At 36.9% G+C, this 21806-nt stretch overlaps 1 protein-coding gene across 1 annotated transcript in view; it reads left to right on the top strand.

The window, feature by feature from the left end:
• The window catches only part of LOC106071763 (nonsense-mediated mRNA decay factor SMG5-like), a 41660-nt gene that overhangs the window by 8985 nt on the left and 10869 nt on the right, over nucleotides 1–21806 (top strand). The window contains exons 11-21 of the mRNA XM_056021504.1: nucleotides 263–406; nucleotides 2112–2218; nucleotides 2516–2627; nucleotides 2720–2881; nucleotides 3208–3417; nucleotides 4008–4115; nucleotides 5509–5572; nucleotides 5913–6042; nucleotides 6460–6535; nucleotides 6939–7117; nucleotides 8554–8706. Of these exons, the coding sequence (XP_055877479.1) occupies nucleotides 263–406; nucleotides 2112–2218; nucleotides 2516–2627; nucleotides 2720–2881; nucleotides 3208–3417; nucleotides 4008–4115; nucleotides 5509–5572; nucleotides 5913–6042; nucleotides 6460–6535; nucleotides 6939–7117; nucleotides 8554–8706 (1445 nt within the window). The remainder of the gene's footprint in view (nucleotides 1–262; nucleotides 407–2111; nucleotides 2219–2515; nucleotides 2628–2719; nucleotides 2882–3207; nucleotides 3418–4007; nucleotides 4116–5508; nucleotides 5573–5912; nucleotides 6043–6459; nucleotides 6536–6938; nucleotides 7118–8553; nucleotides 8707–21806) is intronic.

Here is a 21806-nt window from a genome sequence, read left to right as displayed (position 1 = left end):
GTCTAATGTTACTGAACAAAGTACTTCCCCTTAATCTGCTCCTTTTTGGTCACTAAAGATTCTTAATACATTCAAATGTATTATTTTAAAGATGAGCTTAGGTTACATTTATTCTTAATATTCATCAATATATCCCAATTGTTCTGTGACTTGTTTTTGTTTCCATGGGATGTAAATCTGCCCACTGAATATTTTAACTTTCATTTTCGTATTTCTTAACACGTCAAGAAAACTTGAAAGCTTGTGTTGTTCTCTACCACAGGTTCCAGCAACATAACTGCAGCCACGGCTTTCCTTTTAGCACTTCTGTCTCACATCTTGAACCATGTTGTCATCAGACTTCAAGGAGGTCTTGAGGACATTGAACATCCTAACAAAATTTTCATAGCAGGATCATCACTCACAAGTAAGTTTTTTTTGTTTTCCCAGAACATGTTTCTTGATAGTTCTTAAGGCATGTATGGCAGAGTTCACTTTTGTTATCTATCCATTATTTACATTTCAACAAGGTTATTGAACAGTCAGCAGAAAAATGAACTACTTTAATTTTTCCAACAATACGGCACCCTAAGTGTGGTGGCCAGTGGCGTAGCTAAGGATTTGGGAACCCTGGGGGCTTGGTCTCTTTAGGGCCCTTGCATTTTGACATTTGACATCATGATATGAGATAATATACTTAATATATATATTTATTTATTTATACGTCTAATGTGTGGAATACATGCAACAGTGTCACTAACTTATCTAACAACATGAATAGCAAGATTACATGGCAATGACATAATATTTAATCCAAAAAAATATTTCAGACACTCATTTGGGGGACCCTCTAGTGGGGGCCTGAGAGGATTTTCGAATTTCAACTCCCTCTCCCCTAGCTACGCCACTGGTGGTACCTGAGTGGTAAAGCACTTGTTTCTGAACTGAGTGGTCTCTGGATCAAATCTCATTGAAGACTGGGGTTTTGAATATCAGTATTTTCAGGACACCCCTGAGTCCACCCAACTCTATTTGGTACCTGACATTAGTTGGGTAAAGTAAGTGTGGTTGGTCATTGTGCTGGCCACATGATACCTTCATTAACCGTCGGCTATAGAAACATGACTTTTACATCATCTGCCCTATAGGTCTTCTTAGGGTCTGAAAGGGGTACTTCACCTTTTTTTTTTTAAAGGCCATAGGAGCTGGGTAATCTACATTTTCCGTTTATGTTTCCAAAATCCTAGTATCAATACCTGGACTTTGATTTCAAAGAGATTTGAATTAACAGATCAATGCTCAACCTTTCAAGCACCCTGTCATTATCTCCCTCTTTGGTGTCCTGAAGCAACATGCATCCATTTAATGTAAATAGTTAACTGGTAGCAAAGTAAATAGAGGACTATTCTTGTATTGTGTTCATGCATCTAAAAAAATCTTGGTATGAATACCACATGTAAAAGTGGTTGTATAAAGTTTTGCATAAAAACATTTCTTTTTTTTTTTTTGGCTTCTAATGCTTAATTTTTTAAAAGGTTTTGGATTAGCTGACACAAAATGTTGAACTGATAAAAAATATGAACAGTGTCAGTGTTTTACTGGTGGAAGTTTTACTTACGTCTCATGCTGGTGCTGTGTGAATTTTTAGATTTTAATCTTCTGACACCCAACATGATTTTTAGAGTAGACACAGATTCATAGTTCTGAATTAGAATAGTGAATAATTTGATTGCACTAATTTTATTTCTCCTATAAACATGCACAATGAATTCTTACAATATAATAACACAATATAAATGAATAAATAAATCTAAACTGAGAATTTTGAAATAAAATCTGATTGTACAACACCAAACATATATTTACTATCTAAGTTTAGATGTAGAAGAACAATCTATAAAGAAAACTAAATTTTTGTTTTTAATTATTCCCCTTGATCCCCTAGCTTTCTTTTTTTGGGGATTATGAATTGCTAGAAGTAATGGTATACTAGATGACTGCCAGATTGAATTGCTAGATGATAATTTCACTAAAATACTTCTAAGTTTTTATTTAGCAACAAGCATCATCTGTTGTCTAGATATGAGACATTTATACAAGTTTACATGAAAGCTCTTTTTCTGTCGTATCAGATGAAAATGTTCCCAGTGACGAGTCATCAGTTAGTGATGAAGAAATAACTCAACAAACTACTCAGGAAAAATCAGCAAAAAACGGCAGCAGCAAGACAGATTCTAAGGTATCAATTTTATGCATGCTATTTATATGGTGTCAGTTTCATACATCATTGATGTTTGAAGGGATTTGTTAAATGTTATATCTTTTTGTTTATAATCATAACTTTTTTTTTTTACTGGAAACAGTCATAACTTGCTTCAAGGCATTAAAAGCTCCACCTATAAATGAATGCAATTCTCAGCTTCAATCTTGGCTCTAACTGTAAATGCTTTTTCTGGATCTTAAAAATGAGTTCCTTTGGTAAAAAAAAAAATTTCATTAGTTTGTGCATTTTGACAGTTGGGTTTATTTTTCCCAGAAATCCAGGCTATCTAACATACGTAACCTTCGCCGCCGCAAAAGATGGCGACAGCTGAGTGAAAGTAGTGAAGAAATGTCAGACCTATCTGAAGCATCTGACCTGAGCGAAGGTAACTTGCTCATAACTTTTGTAGCAGCTGTGTTTGTGATTTCCAGAAACATATTTACCTTAGTGCTACTATTTTATTTTATTTTACTTCAGGCAACGAAGGTGGGGAGGATCAAATCATTTCCAGTGACTCTGACGATGATGCTTTAGCCAGTTACTTTGATCACGGTTCAGATTCTGACCTATCCGAGACAGAAGATATTAGTGACAGTGATGCCAAGATCAATACCAACAATGCCAACTCTGGAACTTCAGGTTTGTCCTGATTAACCATCAGTTATTCTGTACATCTTAAAGCTCGCTATGTCTTTTGTTTTTCTTTTTAACATTTTCAGTTTCATTACTTAAAATAGATTGATTTGATTTTTGATTTGAGGCACATCGGCACAATTTAGGCCATGTCGTGCCTGACTTAAAATAGGAATGAAATTTTTTTTTAATAAACACATTGAGGCTGGGAGTGATGATATGAATGATAATAGTTATCTAAATGAAAATGTGTCATCAAAAAAAAAATTAAGCATGTATATGCTATCATTTATTGTCATGTTTCAGTAGCGTATTTATTCTGTCTCCCACAGATGATCACAACAAATGGCCACCACCGGGTAAGAGCCTACCCAATGGTGACATGAAACATATATGGTCCAACGGCACTGGAGACAACAGTCTGGCACACATTTCTTCAGAGCTCTTCTCCTCCTCACTCATGTTCTTAGGTCAAGACTTGGCTCACAACAGTCAGGTGTCAGATCTTGTGGCTGACCAGAAGGAGGTGCCCATACCTCCAGGTATTTTTTTTCTCTCTAGTTTTTATCCTCCTGCTAGAAGTGTATTTTGATTATTTTGTTGTAAAGCAGAAAAAATTTTTTTTGTTTATTTCTTTAAAAAGAAAAAATGAGAATTAAGGGTTTGAGTGTATATTATTGTTTATAAGAGCATTTTCATCCTTACATCAGGTTTTATTCATTTAACTTGAATGTACAAAAAATTGCCCCACAACCTTGTAAAAATCCAAATCTCCCGCAGGAGGACGGGATGACTGCAGGATGGGTATTAACCCAGGACCATCAACAAGTCTGAACAACAGTCTAGTGCGCATACTGCACGATCAGGCATCCACCTTTACTTTCTTTATTCTGTTATCCTTTGGATTTCACCAAAATGAAGTGACATGTAGAAGTAGCAGACCCTCTGAAAAAGAATAAGACCTGATTTCTGTAGTATCTCTTTAGCCAACTTTTTCTTCCTTTCCTTTATGTGTACTTTGAAGTCTTTAAACTTGAACACTTTCACTTCACATAATTTTCTTTTTCTTATTATTGTTTGAAACTATTTATTGTAAAGCCAGAAAATATCTACAATATTGTCACAATTTTAGGTTTCAACAGTTCTGAAGAAGCCAAACATGTTGCAGAAATCACAGAAAAACTGGCCAACTTTGATATTGAGACTGACACGGAAACTAACTTCCTGCCTACTGATACAGGTACTAGCCTATATAATTTTAATGTTGGGCATATAAGGAAATCTAAATCTTAGAAGCATAGTAAATATTTTAGAAGTTTTTCCTCTTCTGCATTCTCATTATTATGCTGGAATGTTCAGATGACTAGTCCGATATCTGAGATGAACCTGTGCGGTGGTTTCCAGGTCAGGCAGCTCTCCATTTAGTTTTTCTTCTACAGAGGTGTAATGGGGCCAGAGTCAAGTACTCTCAATGGAGAATTTTGAAGGGCATTGTCTTGTAAATCAATCAAATAATTGAATGAAGTTACCATTATGATGGGGGTTACCATGTTAGCTTTGGCCTCCATCTGCAAGTGATAGCTTCATTTACATTTTTCAATGTGTATGTCTTGTAAGGTTTGGTCTTGTCCTTTATCATCAAGATTAGGATCATGAGTGAAAGAAAAGCCTTGCATTCACCATTTCTTATTCAACAATAGAGATGCTTTAGTTAATCTTTTATCACTGGAAAAAAATGTAAGCTTGACAAATGAATAGTACAAAAATGGACAAGATACTTCTTATCAATAACTTTCAAAGAATAAAAGTAGAATGAAGAAATGTGACACCAAATGTGCTGTGTTACATGCTGTGCAGTCTGTGTACAATGTAGAATGCTTTGAGGAGATTGGAATTCAGGTCAAATTAAACCCCAAAAAATATCTCACCTGGCAGGATTCACTAAATTTTCTACTAATGCTGGCAATACTGGAAAACATCTCTGATTAATATGAAGTTTAAATTTTAAAAAAACCCCTGATCTCAAAAATGTTTTTTTTTTTATACAGATCTAAATAATAATTAATATTATTTTATTTGATTAATGCCATTAACAGAATGTAAGTTGAAGTCACTTAGAGAGTGTAACATGGAATAAAATAAATGAAAATAGTGAGGGTCTTAACTTCTTAACTTAAAGACCTCATTTAACATTTGAATACTTACTTCTTATTTGTTGCTAGTGTATATATGTATTCATTATGTTACTTCTGTTCATCTCAATTCAAAGTCTTATAGCTACACTGATCCATAACTAATCAATTGATCTTCTTGTTTGATTTTTCATTTTAGAATAAATCTAGTTTTAAAATATTTTAGTAGTAGTAGAATTTTAAATTTTAACAACTCAAAAAATTTAACGTTCACATATTTAAGCAAACCATTGTTAAAATTAAAAAGTTTAAAAGAAATTCTTTTGCTAATCCTTTTCTAAGATTTAGACTTTCTTAAATGCCCAACATTCAAAGTTATTTTCCCCATTTATTTTAAGATTTGTGTGGAAATGACTTGAACTTTACAAAATACTTAGTAAATAGTTGTTGAAATCATGAGAGAATGTGACCCATTGTTTTGTTTTGTAAATGTTTTTACAGAACAGTCTGTAACTGAGACAGATGAAGCTGATAATGAACAGAGCACCTCCAGCAATACAGAAAAGTAGGTCAATTTTGCATATGTAAACTTCAATTAATATAGTGAAACTCATTTCTGTGAAACTATCCCCATAGAAATGTAATTCTAAACAACATAAGTACAATCTTTTTATAAATTGAACCATTATCAACCATAGTTTATTGAATAGAATTAACTACTAATTCAGGTCACTGTGTCAGTTTGTTTGAAAAATTACAAATGGTATTTGTGTTTGTTTTAAAACCTTAAATGAATCTTGTAATTCCCTAGAAAAGTCTGAATAAATGTGTTTACTATTTTGAGAGTTGTCCCCCTTACACCAAGACAACTTTAATTTTGTGTTTGTATTTTGTACTTGAATTAGAAGTGAACTAGAACAGCGAAGGTTGCAGCAGACGTTGGAAGTTGTTCACAACCAAGGATTGTTGCCCACTGTCAAGATAATGTGTGACTGGATGACAACGCAGACTACTATTATTTCTGTTTGTGCTCAGGTACAAAATATCATCTCTTAGTACATATATTTCATTGTTCACCAGATGTATTATGTCTTAATGGATCAGCTTAAATTAAGCATGAAGTTAACCCAAATTGATTATAAAGATCATTTTTTCCCCCCCAAACAAAAAATTTCATTTAAAGAAGGATACAAAAGACAAAAAAAAATGTCTACCATTTGCACGGACTGTGGTAAAGTATGTAGGTTTTAGCATTTTATCTAAATCTCGAGATAAAACTTAAAGCCTTTTAATGTACTGCACTTCAATAAAATAATTAAAATTGTGCAAAATTATTATTATTAAGAAAGTGCAAATTATTTTTGAATATAGGTAAATTTGTTAACTCAAAAATTATGTTATAAAAATATTTAATTGTAAAAATGTTTGATCAGTTTGTTTATTTTTCTGTAGAGTTCTTTCAGTCTGTGGCAGCGTCTCTCTGTACTCTTAAATTTCTTGCCCCATGAAAATGACATTGCACAACACAGTAAGTTGGCTTTTTGGTTGTTTGAATTTAAATATAGATGTTGTTGTTTCATCGCGTCTGCCTATTATTTACGTCTGCTTTACTGAGATCTTAACAATTCTTGCTGCATCCTACTGTCTGTCAATTTTTCCTTCTCTTTTTGTTCTTTCAGAAAATTGAAAATTTGTCTTGTAGAAAAATAATTTCTTAAATTGATCTTCAAAACATTCATTTTTAAGTCTTGTGCTCAAATTATTACTTTCAACACCATTTGAAAAAAAAACCTGCCCTATTACTTCTGAACTGGAAAATATTCTTTAAAGTAACTTTTGGATTGTTTTTACTTATGTGAATATGTTTTAATTTTCCAGTCCTAATATATTGAACTATAGAAACCTTTGTGTCATTTTGTTTTTTTAAATAGATATGTGTTGGGTTCCTGAGTTACAAGTCATAGCCACTCAGACACGTTTTGCTGACTGGGCTCAGGTATTTCCTTTAACAGAAGACATTGAAGTATGTCAACTCCCACCTCTGTCAGATATCCACTCCCAGATTGACTTCACTACAAGACACAGAGCCCAGCTTAGTGAGCTGCAAGAAGTATGTTTGAATCTCTCATTACAAAACTCATTACACTCCATAGTCATTATTGAATTGAAAGTTGTGGATGGCTTTTATTTACTATTTTGAATAACTATAATTTTGTTTCCATAGCTTATTTATTTAGTGGATGGCTATGCTATTTGTTGTAGGACCTTATCTTGTTTTAATTATGCCAGTGCAGTCAACAGAATTGGGGACCCATTGGCTATGGGGTTAAGTGCTTGGCTTCCTAACCAGGGGGTCCTGGGTTCGAATCTCAGTGAAGACTAAGATGTTTGAATTTCTGGATTTTAGGGCGCCCTGTGTCCACCCAACTCTAATAGGTAAAAGGCAGTTGGTTGTTGTCCTGGCCACATGACACCCTGCTCATTAACTGTTGGCCAAAAAAAAAGATGACTTTAACATCATCGGCTCTATAGATTGCAATGTCAGAAAGGGGAACTTTACTTTAGTCCAGCGATGCCCAACCTAATTCGACCTGCGGGCCATTTTATGTTACGACACTCGTGTCGTGGGCCATATGACGGACAAGCTACTAAAATGAGTTGAAATTGACCTGAAACTTTTTATTTTTAGATACGTGTGGATCTAGTAATTACATTAATTCATGAGATATTTGAAAGTTGTCTTTTAAATAAAAAAAAAACTTTGGAAAATGGCTTCATTTCTCTATTTAAAATGGGAGCAACTTAGAACTAGTTTCACCAAAGACTCATTTTCTTGTCTCTTTTAGCTAAATATTTCCAAATATCCTCTAATATTTTTTTCTATTCGCGTCTCAAACCAAGAATGACGTCATACTTGTTTAATAATGCTGTTTATTTCTTGTTGATTTTATTTACAAATGAAATATTTTGGTTAAACATGACTTATTTTCATGTTCCAAAAAAAAAAAGGAAGTAAAGATCCGTTCACTTTTCTTGGTAGATTCTAAATTTAGAGTCCACCTATAGTTTCTTCTGCTCTTTCATTTCATAAACGTACAAATCCGTAGGTAAGATAGATTTTAAAACCTTTTCTTCACAAAAAAAAAGAGGGAGGAGGCTCTACCTTTTGTGCCGACATGTCGGCGGGCCGGATAAAACCACGTCGCGGGCCGGATCTGGCCTGCGGGCCGTATTTTGAGCATCACTGCTTTAGTCAATAGAATTGAAATATTTATATTGTCCCAATTATATGTAGTGGACTTTTATTCCATGTGAGTGGAAGAGCGTGCTTGTTAATGAATGCATTGGCTCTTAAATTGATTGCTGGCCATATGCATTTATTTTACTATAGTTGCCAAATTGTATAACTTTTTTTACTGCTAGGTTTTAAAACCAAAGTATGGATTTCCTCTCATGTAAAAACATATTTAAAGATATGTTCTTGATATTTTTGTTTAATGTTTTAGTTAAAACATAATCCAATTACTCGTTATTTTCCATTAACAGACTTTCCTGAGAATCTGCTGTTTACGACGCTTTGGTTATTTTCTGACAAATGTTGAGAATATTGAGTTCACCTATCAGCCTGAGACAGCAATGTTTTTTGGACCTTCTTCTGATTCAGTGAAAAATAACAGCCAAGATACCATGACTAAAATGGTAAGTTTTATTTCCCTTCTTGCAATTTGTTTTTTTTTTGCTGTTAAAATTCTTAAACTATCTTTCTTTATAATAATTGGCTATATTTTTGTTGAAACGTGTTAAAAATACCTGATTAAAAGTTCAGTGTTCTAAGTTCTAAGTATTACACTACTAGTTTCATATTTAAAATGTATTCATTATTATTCTCTTTTGAAGGAATGTCTTATCAAATATTATAATATTCAATTTGTATTTCTTTTATGTACTTGTATAAATATTATAGTCATCAGTCATTCCAGAGAAAAAAGTGTCAAAATTGCAACTTATTTCCAAAAATTACTTTGTTCCTTGTCTAGAATTTTCTCCCTATGCTTCCAAGTCCTTCTATTGGTTAAACAAAATTCAACATATAGAAAAATAATATTTCCTGATGCAGGGGGGAATGACTGTATAGAAAATTACTTTGGGTTTCCCATATGTATGTTTTTGTATTTTCTATACAAAGTTCAACTTAACATTCAAATGTGAAAAAAATTACAGGCTCATAATAGATAAAAGTTTTCCCCAATGATTAAGAGATTCTATTTTTTTTTTTTTTTACTTTAAAAAACCTTTAATCAACTGCTTCTCTTTTACTTTATTTTAAAATTTTTCTTGCATAGAAAACATTTTTACCCAATAAAATTAAAAACAGCATTTACAAATAGCTACTAGTAATGAATTTAACCAATGCCAACAGCAATAATTTATAAAATACTAATCAATATTTAGCCCATTTCAAATCAGCTAACAAGACTGGCTAATAAGTGGCATGTATATTTAATTTGTCTTCTTTGGAATTTAAATGAAATGAATTATCTCTCTTTATATGATCTTGGTTTCTTGGCAGCCAGAAGACACCATAGCTTTTGTGTATTTTTTCTGTCCTTATGACTGTCTGACCCCCAAACATTTAACCCATCTGTCTACCCATAAAAAGAAACATCACATTTCCCAAACAGGCTGCAACTAGCAGGATCCTGTACAGTGTTAAGACTGCTAGCATTATTTTCACTGGTCCCAGGCATTCAATTTTTAAATTAACGTTTTGATTTTTTAACAACCCATAGGTGTTTAATGTTTTATAGGAACAATTACTACTACACTAGAGACATCTCCCAAGTTTTTTATATGAATAAATACTGTATAATAATTGGACATCTCCAAAATAAAAAGTGCTATTAAAATCTAATTTCACTTGTTCATTGTGGTAACAAATTTAAACCTGCCCTCGACCTGCAGTGTTTAATAAACAATGAACTCACAGGGGTCTCCTAAAAGTTTATGTGAAAACGCAAACTCCTTGTGTTATCTTTTTATTAGCCTACTTTGTAAACTAATGTCTTGATTCAAATTTCTGAACTACATATTTTTTAAGCATTAAAAAAAAAAACATACTGGTCTGTCAGTTTAATTTGAATTTAATAGATATTGCTAGGAGCTTTTTTTATCCTTAACAAATCAATTCATCTAAAAAAAGAATGATACAAGATGAATTGTTTTTTTTTTGTTTTGTTTCATTAATTTAGAAATTTTAATAATACTTGTATTAAACTATATCAAGAGTACATTTTAGAAATGTTATCAGCAAACCATATCACTTTCACTTTCTTAGATGCAGACATTATAAACCTCACTGATAAAATAGCATTACATTCATCCTTAGTCAAATATCAATTTTAGATTTGGAAAAGAATAAGGAAGAAAAACTAGAATTCATTTAGGTGGACGTGACTTCTGCTGGACAATATAAGTTTCAGTTGACAAACCCAAGCAGTTTTGTTTTTCAACAACTATTAATAATAGTGGAATACAAAAGCATATTAATACATTCTGTGTGTAATCATTGAGGTATTTTTTAAAATATTAATATACAAACACTTGTTCATTTATCTTTAATTTTTTTTTTTTTAATTTTTTTTTGAATGTCTTTGAACTGCTGTTTCCATCCTCTATGATAAATAGTTCGTCTCATTGAATGAAATGCTCTTTGATCCATATTAAACATTGGTTTCTCAACACAGGCTATTCTTTGGTCGACAGACACACACACACACGATGTCATTTTTTTTCCTCATAACAATACGAACAAATGTCTATGGTAAAGAGTGCATTCATTACCTTTGGTTTTATGGAATGTTACACTCCAATATTTGCCACCTCACTCTTTTTTTACTTCTTTCGACTATTTTTGTTTTGTTTTAAATGTGTATAGTTTGTTTATCTCCCCTTATCTGAACTCGTTTGTTTTGGAGAGCAGCGTATTGATGGAGGTGTGTGGTGATTACTTCTGAATGGACAAATATGTAGCAGTTGTCTTCCTTTTGTTTTCTGCAGTGCTGTCCTGTTGGAGCCCTGGAGGGTCATCTCTCCGACTCCCTGCCTCCCTTCCCACAGTCTCTCCCACTCTCTCTTTCTCTGTCTTTATCTCTCTCAAAGAAAAAGTCACCACTCCAAGCACAATGTGATGATCATGTTACCATGACAACGTCGTGTGTGGTTTCCAGTGTTATCATACATCTTGTAATAATCCCATACTACCCCTCTGTCTCTGTTGTTGTTGTTTGTTTTTTTTCTCTCTCTCCATCTCTTGTAACTCTGCCACACATCCATTGTATCTGTTCAACTTTTATAGTCAACTAACCCACTCTCTCTTTCTCTCTCCTCTTACAATTAATTAAACGCCCCTCTCTCTCTCTCTTACAATTACTACCCACACTCTCTCTTTCCTCTCTTTCTCACTGTCTCTCTCCTACAATTACATTCTCTCTCTCTCTCTCTCTCTCTCTCTCTCTCTCTGTAACACACACACAGGTTATCACACTCAAGCTACTCTCCACTGTCTCCAGCCACCCCCTCTGCAGTTCCCCCCCACTTGTGTTGACGGCTTTACTCATCACTGTGTGTTTGTGGGGGGGGGGGGGGGGGGGGCTAGGGTTAAGGGATGTGATGGTTTCGCTGACCAGAAGCCGTTGAGATGTTTATCATCGAACATCCCGATGTCATGAACATCCTCTAACATCCACACTGCGAGACAGACCAGTGTCATCGAATTCTTTTTTTTCCTATACGCCAGTGCAAAGCGTTCCTAACAAGGAACATTCATTGAGTGCCGTCTATAACAAAATCTTTTAGTAGATACTTTTTTTAAAAATTTAGAATCTAGTATTTCAATTCATTTTGATCTTTGACTAGCCTCATGTTGCTGGGGGGAGGGCTTGCTTGACAAAATATTGAATTCTTACTAATACTTCCTTACACCCCTGGATCTGACTCAAGTTTGCCTTCATGGTACTAACGAGATGTAGTGTCACGGTTCAGTTGGCGCTCCAGTCACAATTGTAACTTGGACTGGGTGCTTTTGTTGGTTGTTTTTATTTCAACTGTTGAAGTACAAATAAAAAAGTATGCGAATCGAAAAAAAAAAAAAGGGAGGGGGGGAGGTAGAGAAAGTTTTGCTATTTGGATCTGTCCGATGTTAATGCCCTTCACAACTCAGTGTTCGATATTTTGATTCACATCTCTCTGTAATTAGTTCATTACATCGTGTAGGTAATCGTGTGTGTGTGTGTGGGGGGGCTACCTATTACTGATGGCTGTAACGTTGTAGTGATCTGTGTTACACGGAAACACAACCCAACACATTGTTGTGACGGACAATCTGATTGGTTATGTCATCATGGAAAGCCCAAATTTCGGCCCGCGGTCACATCCGGCCCGTGACACTATCCGCCCCCCCCTCCCCTCTCGAATTTCCCGCCAACATTTTGACTCGGTAACATTGGACTGGACGAGTATTTTATTTTTATTTTTTTTATAATTTCATTTAATTTAATTAATTAATGTATTTATTTTTTGCTTTTATCTGACCCGTGACGCATTTATTCAGAAATGTATAAGGCAATAAAAGTGTTGGCATCAATGTGTATCGTCCAGCAGATCCAACCATTTGTAAAGCATTATCTAGACTAGCAGATCTAGTCTTTTATAAGCTATTGCCTAACTAGCAGATCTAGTCTTTTATAAGCTATTGCCTAACTAGCAGATCTAGTCTTTTATAAGCTATTGCCTGACTAGCAGATCTAGTCTTTTATAAGCTATTGCCTAACTAGCAGATCTAGTCTTTTATAAGCTATTGCCTGACTAGCAGATCTAGTCTTTTATAAGCTATTGCCTGACTAGCAGATCTAGTCTTTTATAAGCTATTGCCTGACTAGCAGATCTAGTCTTTTATAAGCTATTGCCTGACTAGCAGATCTAGTCTTTTATAAGCTATTGCCTAACTAGCAGATCTAGTCTTTTATAAGCTATTGCCTGACTAGCAGATCTAGTCTTTTTGTAACGCATTGTCCTGACTAGCTCATCTCGTCTTTATGTTTGTATACAGACTACTGAACCTTGTCATTTTGTTCTAGTTCCTTCCCTCCTCCCTATCTATTTTCATAATTTAAAAAAAACGTGCAAAGTGTGTCCAGCATCCCCCCCACACACACACACACTTTCAACCCCGTCCGGACCCGCCACGTTCTCCAAGTGCTGAGCGCAACCCATTGCCAGATACAATGTCCTGGATTTGGACTTCTTTCATTTATATTCTCGCCCTCTTCTCTCTCTCTCACCCTCTCTCTCTTTCTCTCTCACCCTCTCCCTTTTTTTTTCTCTCAATATCTCGTTCGCTGTTTTGTTTCAGCGCCCTTTGACCTTGTTTTCACTCCAGTGTATTGACTATTTACTTTTGGTTTGTTTGTAAAACTGTATCTCTGCCCAAACCAATTAATTTTCAAATCTCTCCTCCACTGGGTGTATGGATCATCCTTTTCTCTCTCGGCCTTATCTGCACCACACACACACACAGTCAACTCGGGTTGAAGCCGCGCCACTAACCCTGCCACACCCTTCACACGGTATCTTGAAGGTGCACGCAACGTGAGCTCACCGCCTTGCCCCACCTTCAGCCACATTGATACATTTTGTTGACGCCCAGATAAAAATGTGGCTTGAATATTTTTTTACTGCGGTAAATTATGAACACAACACCTAGACCTTTTTTTTTTCTAGAATCCGGTGCCGAAAAAAAATTATTTCCTGAGATCTCCTCACCCCAGTCTTGACTTGTCCTCTCCTTCCCCTCCTATTTTTTTCTTTCTCCCCCCTCCCTTTTTCCCACTCATTTTCTCCGTTTCTTTTGCGGGAAAAACTTTTACTTTTTAACTTTTCCACTTGGGGGAATCCCTTGTCTCAGCAGACGACTCAAGCGGGATAACCGCCGTGTTTACACAGACGTCTCTTGAATTACATGATATACGCATTTAATCAATGAGCCTCGTTATCAAAGACTCGGGGTGTCCGTGTGGTGTGCGTCTCATTCATTCACTATCTAATTGATTCAGCGCGGGCTTGTCTTATCACTGTCTCTAGCCGCGGACGGTCAAAGTAAATATGGAAAGGTTGTCTCGTGGGCCGTACGCAAGACAAACAACTTTCCCAAAGCCTTGAGCGCAAAACAAAACAAAATTGCACAGTGGGAAGGCGGAAATGAAACTCATGCTCTTACTGCCACAAATTGATTCAATATTACTCGTGCGTGTACATAGTGTGACTAGACACCCCACTGAATCTGACCTACATGTATTTCAACCCGTGAACCTTGGTTCATTCTTAAAGCACTACAAGGATATGGTGGTGTTATGTGTGACTTGATTTACTGTTATTGTTAAGACTTTTTATTTCATTTCTAGTCATACTTGATTTTTTTTTTACTCAGATATTTCTCTCTAATAACCTCCCTTAAAATAATATTACTTGTATTGGTATCATTTCATGACCCATTACAATAAGATCGTATTTCATTAGGATGTAGTGTTTCTAATCATTGCTTGTATACAGTTTTTGTTGATATGTTAAAGTCATTAAGACTATCCTCAGGCGTACACTGATACAACAGAGTGTAGCGATATAATTTCATAGGGTTGCTATTTTCAATGTCCGTGCAGCAGTAAAGTCTTTCGCAAGAGGAAGGATTGCAGGCGTTTTGCAATGAGATGATTGCATGTGCTTTCTAGCTTTGCGAGACATTGGTACAGGAAGTGAGAGATGGAGTAGTCTACGCTCAAACGTGCTTTTTTACCTACACTCAAATGTCTTTTCTTACCTACGCCCAAATGTCCATTCTTGCCTACGCTCAAATGGGCATTCTGACCTACGCCATTCGTTCATTTTGGCCAACGCCTTACGTCTATTCTGACCTACGCATTACGTTTATCCTGACCTACGCCTTGTGGCCAATCTGGCCTTGCGGCCAATATGACCTACGCCTTACGTCCGATCTGGCCTACGGCTTACGTCCAATGTGGTCTACGCCTTTCGTCCATTCTGGCCTTGTGCTTATTATTAGACCGTTCAGTGTGAGACAACTCCCCTTTCCTATGATGAGGTTGTCTTACTCCTGCTCCAGCAGACCCCCAGCGGAGTTGTCTTTTATTATTGGCCTTGTATGGTCGTTAATTTATTTTTTGTTTCAGAGTTGAAGATATGAAATGAGGTGAGTTTTTGCGGAAGTGGCAGTCTGAGGGTTAATCTTTAATAGCTCTCAGCAGACGCAGAGTGGTGGTGATAATTAGGATTACCCGATCGATAATTTTATACATAAATAAAACATGAAATTCCCAATGGAATAATGACCACATATGTGGCGGTGGTAGCCAATGAAAAAGACCCCCCCCCCCCGGGTCTTTAGATTCCATCAACATTTTTTTAATATCCATCTTCCCCCCTCAAAAAAAAAAAAATGCGGCTATAATCTACGCGACTGAAAAAAAAAAAGGTCGTTTATTGAGTATGTCCATTTGTGCCTTTCGTTATCTTTGTGTCACGTGACCACCCAGAGCCTCCCAGACAATTTACTTCCCTTGTCTGACAGAGCTGGAGAGTTGGAAGTAATGTATTCAATATTATAATGCATTCAGTTATTCATCTCTTTACGTTGCGAGCCATGTTGGAAAGTGACCAAGTTTCCCCACTCAGTCTGAATGCTCCTGTAACTTATTTGGTCGTACATATCAGGACCATATTCCATGAACTATGAACTGGAATGCTCTGGTCTATACATTATCGTTTACTGGCGTACAAAGAAGATATCGTGAGTTTCTAGTCTACGTACAGGAAGGAGTTCATCAGAGAGCTCAGACGTAAATGAGTATTTCAAAGAACTAGAACACATTGAGGAATACTGTAAAAATAATTTTTTATTATTAAATGTAAAAAAAAACAAAGAAATGATAATCGATTTTCGTAGGGACAAGAAGGGAAATGATATTGTTTCTGTAGCTGGAGAGACTATTGAAATTGTGCAAACCTTTAAATACCTTGGTACTATCCTAGACAATAAACTAAATTTTACTGCAAATACTGATTATATCAGCAAAAAAGGGCAGCAAAGATTACGACTACTAAGAAAACTGTCCTCGTTTAATGTTAGCGAAAAGGCCTTGGCTATGTTTTATCACGCTCACATCTGCAATATTTTAAGTTTCAATATCACTGCCTGGTATGGCAATCTGAGCATTAAAAATAGGAATAAACTTTATAGAATCCTAAATGCTGCTGGCAAAATCATTGGCAAAAAACAAACCCCATTTGGTCAGTTGTTTGAGACAAACATCTATAAAAAAGCTAACAAGATCCTCGAAATAAAGAATCATCCTTTGTGTCAGGATTTTGTGATTTTACCATCACAAAAGAGATACAAGACACCGATAGCAAAGACAAACAGACACAAACACTCTTTTGTTCCCCTGGCAATCAAATCATTAAATAAGAACAATCTGGTATAAACTTTGTCACATGTAAATTATGAGTGCGTCTGGTGTGAATGTACACTTTGGTTTCTTATAGTTATAATGTTTTTTGTTTGGTGTAATGCACAAATTGTAAGACAAATTTCCTTACGGATAATAAAGATTATTATTATTATTATTATTATTATTAAAATACTCAATTACCAATACACAAACAAACGATACTCTAAATATTTTTGTTCCGTTGTCTAGAATGGAAAAGTCCTGATTTTTTGCAACGCCGTTAGACAATGGAGTGCATGGCTGGTCTAGTTAGGAAAACCAGCAACTTCTTATTAATTGTACTTATAATCAATTAAAGAATGTGTAGTAATTTATTGTAGTCCATAGTTGCTGATATTCATACATGGTTGTATGTTCTTTACCAGAATCTACGCTTAGCTTTTTATATTCTTCATCATCATCATCACTCCTTTGAGTTCCTCATGGGACATAGGGAGGGCCTCGACAAAAACACGCCACTCTCCACGGTCTCTTGTTAGCTTTTTGATGGTTTCCCAGCTCTTGCCGGTCTTTTTATATTAACATTAGCTATAACACTAGGTCAAATAGGGATAAATCCATCTGTCAAAAAAGGAAAAGTGCTATTACAATATCACCCTCATAAACGTCGTGTCCGAAAATATCAAAACCCTCCCTGTGACTTAGTAATTGCTTACACACACACAGACACAAAATAAACGGGCCCACGTGGTCCTATTAGTTTGTGTGAAAACAAAAACTCCCTAAGTTTGGGATACCCCAGTTCTAGTATTTTAGTATAATATGATAGACAACTCCTACCATCAGCGCTATCTCCCTTGTTTGCAACAGGTGCAGATATTAGGTAGAGGGCAATCTGCACCTGAAAGTTCTGTTTTAGTGTACCATGTGTCTTTAGCATGTGGGACATAAAGGCTTTAGTATGTGTCACAAATGGCGACACGTTTTGTCCCCAGGACATGGGAGGATGACCAACGCGCGTCATTGATTGCCGCTTGTTTTAATTATTTGGATGGAAAAAAACTGGGACAGCGCGGAATCACAAGCAGCACACGCACATACACATGGACTCACGTGACCACACACGCGCGCACACACCGCTGAGCCTTGTTCACAATGGCGACCCCAGCGGCCAGCCATCAATAGTTAACGGCTTCTTGCCTGGGCCGCGTGTTCAATAATTCATCGCCTTGCAGAGCAGCTCCCCAAAGAATGGTACGGAGGTGTGGATGATAGTTGTACCAAAATACACGAGTGGCTGTGTGGCCTTGTCAGTTCTGTCCTCGGTCATGCACATGACTGCGCTTGAACTTCTAGCTACAGCAATACATAGGAAAGCTAACGAGGTTGGTACCTTTTAAGGATGGAAACAAGGGAGGTGACTGTTGGGTCCCAATATTATAATATTACGCAAGAGTTATCGTACACTAAGTTTCTAGGCAGACTTGTGTGCCACGAAACAAAGTTACAAATTTGCATACAGACCTCGATTAATTAGCATGGCAAATTCAATAGAAGCATTGACTTTTTTTTTTGTATTGGAGAGTTTCACAATAAACTAAACTACGTCTTGGATGCTAAATGGAACTATCTTTTTGTTAACCAAAGAAAAAAGCGAGTTAAACTATAATGCTAACTGAAAATACGATAAACATTCATATAGGTAACCCTGCCGGACAAAGTAAAACAAAAAGGACGTTTGGGCCACGAGGCCTTCATCAGCTACAAAACAAACAACAAAAAAAAGACAAACAATAATGCTAACAGTATCTCTATACTATGTTATTGATCTTCGTAGCAAATCTCTTTTATTACCGGTACCCTCTAGTTTATTGCCCACGTGTTTTCGATTCAGTTTTAAGTCTTGCTTCTTCCATGTTGAAGTTTATGTGTGTGAGTGCTACAAGCGAAGAGTTGATTCCACACACTGCTCTAAAGTGCAGACCCACGCACACACACATAGCCTATTCTATTCTAAAGCTCTTACATACATTCTTAACGGCAGCCAATCTGGCACGTGCTCATGAGAATTGAATTGGCCTTTCTCCTGGTCAGAAGCGTCGTCCGCACCTTGTTTAATCAGCTTTAGGGTTCTGAGCGGGGGTACATGGGGGAATGGTCAGGTCTCGTGTCCACAAAACATAACGTGAGAACGGTGACCTCGGTACACCCACACAAACACACTCCCTGGTCGACTCTAGACCTAGAGTGAAAGGACATGAGGATGTCTAAAACCACTACATAAATGTTTCCAATGGTTTCACTCTGTCCAATGTAGTGGTCATGGTTGAAAACGTAACCAAACCTAAACCTAAATAAACCTAAAACCTTTGGATATCCAACGCTGAGAGTTATCTGAACCTGTAATGACATCCTCGTTGCTGTCTGGCTATTATTTCACTGAGCACTTCATTATTTTGTTTTCAAAACTGTAACCTCTATGTTCTATAGATCTAGGAACTTAAACACAACCAGTAATGTTATCCGAGTTATTTCCCCTGTCAATTTTAATAGCAAAAACTCATTATCACAACCGGTCGGTTAAAAAAAAATATTTTTGTTTGTAATGAATATTTTGTAATGAAATAGATCGGTGTATTTTGCTGAATTTTATAATTTAGCTTTTCTAACCGAGTTTTCTATCAATTTTGTTTTATTTATCTTAATTTTGTTCTGACTTGTTTCGTTATCTCCCTTTATTTACTCTACTTTTCAAGACATAACTAAACAAATAAGAAATTATGTTCTTTTGGTTTTTAGCTTGATCTCCATACAAGTTTTCAATTATTTCATTCAGCTAGTCTCATAACGTTATTAAATGTCCAGGTCCCCCCCCCCCCCTTTCTCTGTTTCTTGCCAGTGATGAGCTAAACTTTGGGCGCCCACCGCAGGGTGAGCGAGGTGTGATGTGCGTGGCGGGCCGCCCCGATAAGGGAAATGACATGTTTCTGGCACCAGGCCCCGTGATCGCGTCAAGAAGTCGCTCGCTGCTTGTCATCGTCTGACCGGGTCGTGCACTCGTCCTGGCCACTGTCCACGTAGCCCAGTTGGACTTGGTCACTTGCGATCCCGGCTGAGGAGTCCATTCATCCTGCGCACACAAGAAATGAGCACGTCAGCTCAAACTTAGTGTTGATGCGTAGTGAGTAGGAAATGTCTCGTCCTAATCGAACGACGTATTTAGCAGAAGTGGTCAGGAGATGCTACTGGACGAGTTGGCTGAGGGATTATCGAACGGAACGTACTGGGCTCCAATCCCATTCTTATGAGCGAAGATTCAGAACCACCCAGCTCTTCTGAAATCCGACATCTAATTTGATGGATTAGTAGGTTGTCCATAATAAGGCTTTGTCTTCGAGTCCGAAGATTAATGTTGTCCATAATAAGGCTTTGTCTTCGAGTCCGAAGATTGATGTTGTCCATAATAAGGCTTTGTCTTCGAGTCCGAAGATTGATGTTGTCCATAATAAGGCTTTGTCTTCGAGTCCGAAGATTGATGTTGTCCATAATAAGGCTTTGTCTTCGAGTCCGAAGATTGATGTTGTCCATAATAAGGCTTTGTCTTCGAGTCCGAAGATTGATGTTGTCCATAATAAGGCTTTGTCTTCGAGTCCGAAGATTAATGTTCAAGACTTTACTTTGCATCGTCATATTCCACGAATCGTATATAGTGTAGATCTACATTGACTGGGTGATTGCATAGCGTGTCTTTGCCCCCTGGCAATTTGAGACTCCCTGCTACGTGTACGCTGTGAGCATAGTGCCTTCTATGGCCAACGACTATTCACTTCTTTATCTACCCGTTTAACCATTCTTCTCGTCCAAGGATGGATGTTCCAGGATGTCAATCTTAAATTGAGTATCGATCGGGGTAATTGTGTTCCCATTCACGCCCCTCGCCCCCCGTTCCCTTTCCGTGTAGGGCGGTCAGAGGGAATTGACAAATTCTAACCACGTCTACAATAGGGTTGTCTGAACCTGAACATGGCATAATTCAGGGGAATGAACTCTTTTTTTTTTATACTTCTGACCGAACGCTCTTTACAGCGACGAACGAATCTCGTTTTGATATTAATACATTTATTGTGGAGTTTTCAACTGGTTAGTAAGTCCTAGATCTAGTAGGAAATAAAGATTTGTGCTGTGGAATTGGCGATGGGTTTGTAACGCTGACCTTTATCAGACTAATGTTGGAGAGAAAGTTGATTTTGTTTGAAGCGTTAAAGTGAGAGAGAGAGAATGAATTTTAAACGTGTTAGTTGCATCAGGTAGTTTAATAAGTCGTATGTGTAAGTAATTCTCTGAACGTTGGGGGTGGGAGAGGGAAGGTATCACATCATTTCAAAAGGAGGGAGGATGTTCTTTGCTAACTCCTACTGTTACTAGACTGATTAGATGACTTTCTGAACGTCATTTCCGCCTATTCTCTTCTGCCTCCCGCCCGCCCCCCCCTTCCTTTTCTGCCTGTTCATTGGATGCTATCTCTTCCATGTCATGACAGTGATCCATCGCCACAAGGCGGCCGATGACTATCTCCTCCAGGCTCAAGTGACTCTCTAGCCTTTTGTTGCATTGAACGCCATCAAACTGTTTACTTGCGACGTTAAGTCTGCTGTGGAAGATCAAGCGAGGGTTTGGGAAGGGGGGTGAGGAGAGAGAGATCTTGACCCCTGACCTCTTGTCAGCCCGATATTGTGTTTTTTTTTTGAATGAGATGTGGTTTGATCACTTGGGGTGCGTGGAGTACGTATCTCGCGGGCAAGGTGTGTGTTGGAAAGAGTGAGAGAGAATGGGAAGGTATGACATTTGGAAGGGCGAAGAGAAACAGCCTTGAGTCACACACGCATGCGTACAAAGCGTTGGAACTCTCGAACGTGACACAATAGCCTCACACACAGCTTCAAGGTTCATTGCGTTCAATACAACTATTAAGGTCATGGGCAAAAACATTTCTACATCTCAACCCCCCCCCCCTCCTCCCCCTTTCCCATGTATTTAAATAATATATTCCCAGCTCGTCTTCAAAACGTTCCTTTTGTTTTGTTGTTATTTTCTCGACTATTGTTGGCATGTAGACTTAAAAAAAACAACAAAATGTCGCGAGCGATTCGCTACCTGCTTCTCATACACATATGTGTTGTGGACCAACTGATGAAAGGGTTGAGCACTAAATGAAGGGGGGCTGCATCGGAAATGATTTTCAGAATGTCTTCTTCCGTTTTTTGTGAGTTTTGTTAACTA

Source organism: Biomphalaria glabrata, chromosome 1 (genome assembly GCF_947242115.1).
Source record: "Biomphalaria glabrata chromosome 1, xgBioGlab47.1, whole genome shotgun sequence".
Lineage (NCBI taxonomy): Eukaryota > Metazoa > Mollusca > Gastropoda > Planorbidae > Biomphalaria > Biomphalaria glabrata.
Note: the sequence above shows the minus strand (reverse complement) of the source record. Positions and strands in the feature narration are given on the sequence as shown.